General features: G+C 35.9%; 1 protein-coding gene and 1 long non-coding RNA gene across 2 annotated transcripts; one reads left to right on the plus strand and one right to left on the minus strand.

The window, feature by feature from the left end:
* Positions 1-2,696: 2,696 nt before the first annotated feature.
* On the minus strand, positions 2,697-5,448 carry LOC139192730 (uncharacterized). The gene is made up of 4 exons (XR_011577087.1): positions 5,307-5,448; positions 4,766-5,227; positions 4,619-4,680; positions 2,697-3,284 (listed from the first exon to the last, which is right to left on the minus strand). It is a non-coding gene; the product is annotated as an uncharacterized lncRNA (long non-coding RNA).
* On the plus strand, positions 4,062-6,272 carry LOC114822902 (probable methyltransferase TCM_000336). Its single transcript, XM_070815349.1, has 4 exons — positions 4,062-4,242; positions 4,562-4,969; positions 5,211-5,483; positions 5,892-6,272. Exons 1-4 carry the CDS (start codon positions 4,168-4,170, stop codon positions 6,225-6,227), a joined length of 1,092 nt encoding a protein of 363 aa, XP_070671450.1. The 5' UTR covers positions 4,062-4,167; the 3' UTR covers positions 6,228-6,272.
* The last annotated feature ends 4,402 nt before the right edge of the window (positions 6,273-10,674 follow it).

Here is a 10,674-nt window from a genome sequence, read left to right on the forward strand (position 1 = left end):
CATATATACAATGGTATACTTTAGAGACAATTCATCATGCTATACCTCTTTAAGGGTTTCTAATGAAATAATGCAAAATTAATAAAAGTCAGGTATGAATAAACATACTTCCGATCAATATGAGTGAAGCATGACACGCTGGTGCAAAGTTTCTGACAGAAAAAAATAAACAATGATATGCTGTGGATTTGTTTTGTTTAACTTAAGACAAAAGAAAACGAGAGTCAAACTTTTATCATGAATACAAATTAAGTGCCGTGCCACTACAAATATTAAGTCACATGCATACTCTAGTTAACTAAAACTTCTCACATGTAGCATTCTCAGCTTATTGTTACTTTATTTTTATGGAAAGAGTAAACTGTCGATTTGCCCCATGAACTATCACCCAACTTTCAATTTCCCCCCTGAACTTTTTAATTGGAAAATTAAGGACTTAAACTAATTTTTTTTGGCCAATTTCCCCCCTACAGTTAGTTTTTCATAGATTTCATCCAAATTAACGTTAACTCTTATCATGTGCAAACCACGTAACTCTCATTTGTGGACAAAAGTGTCATTTCACTAGACCTTTAGATACAAAAGCTATAGAATCACACATATTTGCATAGGTTTATATTTTAGAAATCTAAGGTTTTCAATTATTTTAAAGAATGAAGCGACCGAACTACCCACACATGTTGTGCATATGCTTCCATTTAACAAAAATTTGGATGGAATGAATGAAAAATTGACAGCAGGGGGCAAATCGGCCAAAAAAATTAGTTTAAGTCCTTAATTTTCCAATTAAAAAGTTCAGGGGGGAAATCGAAAGTTGGGTGATAGTTCAGGGAGCAAATCGGCAGTATACTCTTATGGAAATCGGGAATGATTCTGCGCATTAGAAGTGTACTCTCTAGAAGGTTATAGGCACTTGAGACCCACGAAGGCAAGAAAAGCTAGCACTGTTTGCTAACACGCATTATATTGGAGAATAAAAGGCCCCAAACAAACGGAGAATCATTGGCCTTTGCTTTCCTCTGTGACTGAGTGGTTCACATGCCAGTAATTATTTTTTTAAACGGACATATAAACACCAAGGCAACGTCGACAAGCACACTTTCACCACTTCACAGGTAATTAAGTACCATATATACCAAGTTTTTAGTAAACTTGATAGTGTGAGTGTTGTAAGTGGGAAGAAAAAAAATGTGATTCAATTTCAGGCATTTTTCTACCACATTTTCAAGTATAATAATATGGAATTAATCACACTAGGGGAAAAAAAAGGGTTTGCAAATGAGATATTTTTATTGATGGATCGAAGTTTTTGTTGTTTTGGTTTATAGCTTTAAATCCTACGGTCATGTTTGGATGAGAAATTTTGAAAATTCAAGGGGATGAATTTACAAATCCCTTTCACGTCTTTGCAAATGATCGTGAAATACATTTCTTAATCTCTTATATCTAACATTTTGTAGTCCATTTCTTTCTAGCTTGACTTAATTTCTTGGAACTTGAAAATTTCACATCCAAACATAGCCTATAGGGCGATATAAAACTCAATTTATAAGCCTAAAAATTCTTTTTGGCTGAATTTATATTGTGTTTCGAAGAACCCTAATTTCACTCTTAGTAAATCCTAACAAAAACTTGTTTGCTAGTTCTTTTTTGCCTAAAAATTGTGTTTCAGAGTTTGTTGTTGCATTTTTTTTTAACTTTTGGTGTTATTTAATACTGAAATATTATATAATGCATCGGGTACATGAAGCATACGTGGACACCAAGTCATACAAATCGGCAAAACTTGAGCAAAATTGGCATTAAAAGTAAACCACAAGGGTAAAGTGACAAAATGTAACCATACCAAAAAGAAATTCATTTTCGTACTCCCCTTTTCGTCTTTGGATTGAACAAGTCAAGGCAGCATAGTAGACACTGAACAGAAATAAAAAGAGGAATGCATAAAAAAAAAAAAAAAAACTTTAACGAAAAGCTCTCGGTACTGTTCACTTTAACGAAAAACCATATTTTTACACTAAAAAGTCAATCATGGTACTATTCACTTTACCCTTTATTTTGTCCTTATCATTAAAACTCAAAGTTTTCAAACCCTTTTCATTAGTATTCCTTAAAAAAAAAAAAAGCAAAAAAATCATTATTCTTACCGTAAAGCATATATACTATTCAACCTGTCATTCTCTATCTATATGATTCATCCGGATCTTTTTTTACTAAATCCACCTAGTTCAGAATTCAGACTATTGAAATTTGATTCAACAGCTACAAATAAGGAGTTATTTTAAAAATTTGGGATTAAAATCCAACGGCCTGAATCCCGAACTAGATAGATTTGGTGGAAAATGATCAGGAGATGATCCCTTTCTTATGATCAAAGTCTAAAATATCGATGATATCGGAAATATTGGTAGTCCAAAAACACGGAAATTTCGATGGAAATATCGGGATATTATCGATATCGATAAAAATTGAATAAAAACTACGAAAATTGTAAGAAAAACTTGGAAATTTTTATTGAAATTTTGCATAATGTTTATTTAGTCAATTATCTATTAGTTAATCATAAAAAAATTGGAAGGACATAAAAAATTGGAAGGAAATGCATTGCATGATGGATTTAACTGATTTAAGTTGATTATATAACGAGCTAGCAAACATTGTGAGTGTAGAAAATATGTAGTAATTAATAAAAGAAATTTAAACACACCATAATCATTTATAATAATGAATTGGTACAATATTTTACACTTTATACATTACATGGTAAAATACATGAGTGACCTAGTACAATATAGAGTTCCTATCAATGTCTAAAATATCGATGATATCGAAAATATCGGTAGTCCAAAAACGCAAAAACTTCGATAAAAATATTAAGATAATATCAATATTTTAGACTTTAATTATGATTCAATATATGTTTACTGAATCTGCTGCAGCAACTCAAATACCCATCTCATGAGCACCAGTTACTGCCCCCTCAGTCGACAGGTGTCCCGGCAAAGCGTGCTGTTTGTGACAAGATATGGACAACAAATATCTCAAAACCATGCATGCTATGCAGTCGTAGTGATTTTTGCAAGTCTCAAAAAAGTTGCTTCAGCCCAGACAACTTGCGGAAGTTTGGGACCAAAGCCAACTATAACGCAGCACACCAACCACAACTCTGAGAGAGCCTTATCTTCCGGCACTTACAGTACGAACCATCTCCATTAATGACTTCATGCTTCACGAAAACAATCAGCCATTGGCCAACAAAACAGCTTTTCGTATCATCAGCTTAACTGAAAAGCGAAAGTGAAAAATATGAGTCAAATCAGAATTATGAGACAAGTACTATCTTTGTTAAGCATAGTTAGCGTCTGTTTAGCACGGGTCATGCTTAGGCAACTAGGGCAGGAATCTTCTCTAATGTTCAAACTAGGCACTGCAATGATTGTCCATGTTTAAGATGGTTTAGCACTGAAAGATTCTACTCTATCTCCAAGGATATGTTTTTATGTGCATGTCTAACTGACCACGTTTCTTTTTAACACCAACTATTGTTCAGTTACAACTGTATTTAAAATTGTGATATTTTAAATCATGACATGTAGATATATTTCAGATGGATGAATTCAAATATTTTATCCTACTACCGAAGATATATCTCTATGTAAGTGCTTCAGTCATCATACTTCTCATAGCACCAACTATTGTCATAATTGTACCCAAAATCATGACACTTGATATATTTTAAAATAGATTTAGCACGGAAATAATCTATCCTACCACCAAGGATATATATCTCCATGTAAGTGCCTCGATCTTTATATTTTACATAAGCATTAGCTATTGTCAAGCCATAACTGTAACCATAATCATGACATACATTAAAATGGATTTAGCACCTAAATAATCTACCCTACCACTGAGGATAATGCCTCTGTCATCACTTCTCATAAGCACCAGATATTGTCAACCCGTAACTGTAACCATAATCATGACGCTTGAATTATTTGTATGTTTATGCCATATGAACTGCCAGGACAAAGAATATATATGTATATACATAGTTGCGCCAAAAGTGGAAAGATGTGATCATGTGAATTTGCCTTTAAAATACCAATAAAGAAGCAAACTCCACCAAATTCAAAGGCAGCGGAGAGCCAACTTCAACAAGCTAGCATGGATGTAGAGAATGTCTTCCATATGACTGGAGGAGTTGGCCTTACTAGCTATGCCAGAAATTCTTCACTCCAGGTTCTCTCCCTAACTCTCTCTCTCTCTCTCTCTCTCTCTCTCTCTCTCTCTCTCTCTCTCTCTCTCTCTATATATATATATATATATATACATATATATGGGTGTGCTATTCCCACAACCCTTTTAACTTCTCACACACTCCTTGTTAATTTCTGTCATTTGATCTTCTTCAATTCACCCGATCCAACGGCTGAAAATTAGAAGAATGTGTGAGAAGTAAAAAATGATGTGTGGATATCACAACCCTATATATATGTGTGTGTGTTCACGATGTTTTTTTCCTAATTATATGTTTTTTCTTTCTAATTCTGATCAACAGAAGAAGGCATCTGATATGGTAAAGAACATAACTTTAGAGGCAATACAAGAACTTTACCTCACCACAACTCCAAAGAGCTTAGGCATAGCTGATTTGGGCTGTTCATCTGGACCCAACACCTTATCAATCATCAAAGAAATCATTGAAGCAGTTGAAGGTGTTTGTAGAAGAACATTCCAACCATCACAAGAGTTCAGAGTTTACCTCAATGACCTTCCCTCCAATGACTTCAACTCAATCTTCAAGGCTTTGCCAGACTTCTCCAAAGATCTCAACAAAGAAAGAAACAATGGGAAATCTCCCTCTATTTATATAGGAGCCTATCCTGGCTCATTTTATGGCAGACTTTTCCCCAACAATTCCTTACACTTTGTCTACTCATCCTACAGTTTGCACTGGCTATCTAGGGTAAGATCTGTTACCCTTAGATTCATTTCTTATTTCAAAAATTCAAATCTATTTTGCCTTTTTACTTTCGAACATCGGGAAGTGATTTTCACTCTTTTTTCTCCTCCGGCACTCCTCTCTTTCTTTTATAGCCTATAAAAGAGACAAACAAGAGGATGAGTGCAGAAAGAGAAAATGGGAGTGTGAAAATAACTGCTCTAGAACAGATTGGTCAAATCTGTTTGACCATAATGCCATGCAGGTTCCTCCAGAGCTTTACTGCAAAGAGGGGAAATCTATAAACAAAGGAAGTGTTTACGTTTCTGAATCAAGCCCTGTTGGAGTTTCTCAAGCTTACCTGAAGCAATTTCAAGAGGACTTCACTTTGTTCCTTAAGTCAAGGTCCGAGGAGCTGGTTGCAGGAGGAAGAATGGTGCTGATCTTGTTGGGAAGGAGTGGCCCAGATCATGTCGACAGAGGCAACTGTTTCTTCTGGCAGCTTCTGTCTCAGTCCATTGCCATTTTGGTTTCCAAGGTACTAATTTATAATGCACACCAAGAAACTCCAAAATATAAAGAATTCTGTCTTCATAACCAAGACAGAATCATAGTGGCAACACTATTCACATAGTACGTGTCACATGTTTAAAGATTGAAAAAGTGATAAAAAAAATAAACCAATATCAGAATGGCACGAAACGTCTTTAAAATGAAAATTAAATTAGATACTAAAGGTAACTATGGTGTGGTCATGCCATTAGGATGTTGTCTTGGTTGATTTTGTCTAAATTAAGACACTTCATATTATGGAGCTTTAATTTTTTTTTAAATATATATTTGGTATTAGGGGAGAGAAAATCCAACATATATAAGCACATGTTTAGAGTTACATGAATGCGTTTAACCAGTTGAGAATACTTTTGTTTTGTTTTGTTTTTGTCAGGGAGATGTTGAAGAGGAAAGGCTTGACTCATATGATGTGCATTTCTACGCTCCATCCAGAGAAGAAATAGAAGATGAAGTGAGGAAGGAAGGTTCTTTTGAATTGGAGAGGTTTGAGATGTTTGGACTGGATCAAAGGCATGGCAAGAACAATGAGAGCTATGGAACAAGAGTTGCAATGACTGTGAGGGCTATTCAAGAATCCATGATTGGGCAGCATTTTGGAGAAGGAATCTTGGACAGTTTGTTTGAAAATTTTGGGAGATTGGTGGATGAGGAAACTGCTAAAGAAGACATTAAGCCCATCACTTTTGGGGTTGTACTTAAGAAATTATGATTGCCCAAGTAATTAATCTGATCCCACTGTGATTGTGGTTTTTAATTCTGATTTGGAATGATGAAACAATGCAAATTCTACTTCTTGCATATATGAAAATCATAGCACGCATAACAGACGAACGATTAAGTGGTTTACAAAACGAATAGATTACTCAATCAACTAAACGGAAGAAAACACTATTAAAGTATAAATTGCTGAGACGGCTATATAATTCGAATAGACTACATTGTGAGTGACTTATTCTAACTGCATAACAAAACACTCTAATTAGACAAACTCCAACTATTGAACCCAAACCCAAATATTTGGATTTAAAAAAAAAATACCAACAAAGCTTTAGACTCAAACCTACAAAATTTGGATTTGGACCCAATCAAAACTCAAATTTGGGTGACCCAATCTTGAGGGGGCCCCACATTTTTTTTTTTGACAAATATGGATGACTATAAGAGTTAGTAGTCAACAGCTGGGCCCACGTGGTAGGGCCCCAATAGTAACTATGGTCTTTCGCTTTCAAGACAATTGGTTATCAATAGCCCATATCAAACTCTCTTTTTTGGGCTATTCTTTGAAATCGATCTAATTGTTCATATTTGTTTTTGTCAAATCCAATGGTAAAAAGAAGGATCCAAGATCCAACAGCTGAAAATTGATTGGTTGGTGTTTTTATTGAAGTTTAGTTGGTTGAGTGGTTGGTTGATGTGATTTGTTCGATTTTGTAATTTTTGTTGAAATTTAAATTTTTTAGGTTAAAACATTCGTAATTAAATTAGGTAACATAACTCAAAGGTACCAAAAAAACCTTACCAAAAAAGCACAACTTAGAGTTAAAACCATTCCACAACAATTAATACATTTTAGGTCTTGAAATATAGATTTGGAGGGTTGGGTGACATTCACTATTTTTTTTTTTTTTGGAACAAACGATAATATCTATACTAAATGGGTGGGGGAGTGGGCTAAGCTTGCCATAATAATGTGGTTCAACCACATCCTTGATGATAATCGAACATAAGACCTCTCACTTATAATTGAAAATGAATACCACTAGACAGTAGTACGAAGTGGCATTGTGACATTCACTATTCACATAGCTAATTCTATCTTTTAGTGGAGCTAAATATTTGGGTATGAATCTAATAGTTGGAGTTGGTCTTATAGAGAAGTAAAAAATTAAGTCCAAATAAACAAACAAATAAAACTCTTATCTAATGAACTAGGCTCAAATAGTAAAGTCACAAAAAGCCAAACAATCAAATAAACATAAAATATGTTGTGGAATAGTGGATGTCCACTCAAAGAATTAAATAATGGGCCTTTCCATTGTCTGCTGAAGCTTGTTGGACACTACTCCTATTTTCTATATAAATACAAACCCCACACAACATCAAATGGAGAAGTTCAAGAAAGACGAAGAGAGCAAAAACAGGAAGAGGAGATGAGATAATAGAGAGAGTTATTTTTGTACTCCTATTATTCTAAATTATAATGAAAACACCACTGCTGCCCCGATGATGTACTCTAATCATACTGAATGTGGAGGAACCTCGTAAATTTCGTGTCTTGTTTCATTTATTCCATTGTACACACTGTCGATTTTACAACACATTATCAACACGATAAGCTCTCATGTCAGTGGAAAGCACAACACCATAAATTCAGTGAAGCATTACCTACCTTTCATGTAACATCCCACATCGCCCAGGGGAGTGATCCTTAAATGTATATTCTCATCCCTACCTAGCACGAGGCCTTTTAGGAGCTCACTGGATTCGGAGTTCATCGGAACTCAGAAGTTAAGCAAGTAGCGCACGAGAGCACTCCCAGGATGGATGATCCACTAGGAAGTTGCTCGTGAGTTCCCAAAAAACAAAATCTTGAGGGAATGGTAAGCCCAAAGCGGACAATATCGTGCTACAGTGGTGGAGCAGGCCCGAGATGTGGTGGACCCCGGGCCGAGATGTGACAAAATGGTATCAGAGCCAATCATTGGCCGAAAATGTGCTGACAAGGACGTCGGGCCCCTAAGAGGGGTGGATTGTAACATCCCACATCGGCCATGGGAATGATCCTTAAATGTATATTCTCATCCCTACCTAGCACGAAGCATTTTGGGAGCTCACTGGATTCGGAGTTCATCGGAACTCCAAAGTTAAGCGAGTAGCGCACGAGAGCACTCCTAGGATGGGTGACCCACTGGGAAGTTGCTCGTGAATTCCCAAAAAACAAAACTGTGAGTGAATGGTAAGCCCAAAGAGGACAATATCGTGCTACGGTGGTAGAGCGGGCCCGAGATGTGGTGGACCCCAGGCCGAGATGTGACATCTCACCTCTGCTAGCCAAAATCTCACAGAATAAAATGTACGTCCATTTTCTATATCTCCCACCGCACCTGAAGCGCCCTACCAAATTCAGGTGAGAATTGAAATTTACAACGACTTGAAGTCGTCACGAGATGAGAAAACTCGTACTTGACAACTGGTTTCCAGAGATCCAGAAAAATCTCATCAGACTTAGAAACCCAGATCGCGTCGTTTTGGACGGATCTCGAGAACTCTCATGAATACTCGGTTGTCTGAGATGGTGATGGCAAGACTGACTCCACTTAAGCCTCAATCTCTTGTGCTTCCGTCAACCTCATTGTCATCTATGTCTTTGTAGGGAGGTTCTTGCTTTGCGATGCCATGTTCTCTAGGCCATGCAAGAACAACGCCAGTCTCTGGTAGCCTTTTTGGATTGAATTGGTTTCGTGTTACCTTCATAACAACCCAGCTGGTCCTGGGTTTCGAGACTGGTAGAGACAGATAAAGAAAGAAAAAAAAGGGAAGTTTATGGAATATGCATGGCACCATTTGAAAAAGCAAGAAATAAAAAAATGGAAAAGATAGAATGATACATTTGCACCATCTGAATGAAAAATAATAATGGGGCCAAAGTTTTGGAATGATACAACATGTGAATGAATAAGAATAAAAAAAAATAAATAAAGGCTTTTGGATGGTGTTGCACCACCTGAAAAGAAAAAAGAAAAAAAAAAATATATATATATATTTATGTGAATGGTGTTAGCTTAAAACACTTTCACAAGTTCTATTTACTTTAAAGCAATTTATTTACCATGGACGGTTTTATCGTCTATTACTTTAAGTTTTGATTTATGTGAATGGTGTTGAATTAAAACCCTTGTCACAATCTTTATTTACTTAAATGCAATTTATTCACTATGGCTGGAATTATCGCATATTGCTTTAATTTATGTATTTTACTTATCTTTTATTACAATGAGTATATAACAAGGACCCGAAGTTCCTTGAACATATCAGAACCTGCAGTTCCTTGAACATATCAGAACCTGCAGTTTCTTGATCCTCATCATATAAAATGATTGGACCCGAAGTTCCATCATACAGAAAGATCAGGCATGAAGTCTCTTGATCCTGAAGATCAGGACATGAAGTTTCTTGATGAGTATTGTAAGTTTGAAGTGCCGCAGTGCCTCAACTTAATTGTAATAAAAGTCATAAGAGTCTCAGTCTACATACTATTAAATAAGGACCAAAAGTTCCTTATGTGCATACTCAAAATGGTTTAGCAGAAGCATTTATTAAGCGGATGAAATTGATTACCTGCGCTCTGCTCATGAAAACAAAATTGCTAGTTTTTACATGGGTACATGCTATTTTGCATGATGCATTATTAATTCGGTTGAGATATGTTACCAACCATCAATACTTCTCAGTACAACTCGTGTTTGGGAACCAGCCAAACATTATACATTTATGAGTTTTTTGTTGTGTTATCTATGTGTCTATTGCACTGCCACAACGTACTGAAATGAGGCATCATCGCGGATTAGGCATTGATGTTGAACACCATCTATCATTCAATATTTAGAACCCTTGAATGGGGATATGTTTACCGTGTGGTTTGTAGACTGTCATTTTGATAAGACAATTTTCGCGTCGTTATGTGGAGAAAATAACATCATTGCAAAAGAACGATGAGAAAATATCATTCCACAAGAATGATGACAAACGACCGTTCCAGAAGAACGAAGAGAATTGTCTTATTTTGATTCACGAAGCAATCAATGAGAAAATGAAGTAAGAATAATTGAATGATGCAACGATGCAACGATGTATAAATCAAATGCCAGATGCATTTAATGATGTAACGAAAGTGATGAAATCACATATATTTGCTCCAAATGTGCCTACAAGAATTGATGTCCTTGTTGGCCAAAATAATGAGGCAGCAAATGATTTCTCTGTTGCACGCCTAAAGTGTGGCAAACCCTCAGACTCAAAAAGATTCAGTCTTCCGAAAGAGGAAGAATATGGCACTCCTAAACTATTGCATTCCCGAAGCATAACTATTGCATGCCAGAAGCATGACAGTCGCCGCATGGATATACGACAATCCGCGGACATGGGAATATTGATGT

The sequence above is a fragment of the Malus domestica genome, chromosome 02, assembly GCF_042453785.1.
Source record: "Malus domestica chromosome 02, GDT2T_hap1".
Taxonomy (NCBI): domain Eukaryota; kingdom Viridiplantae; phylum Streptophyta; class Magnoliopsida; order Rosales; family Rosaceae; genus Malus; species Malus domestica.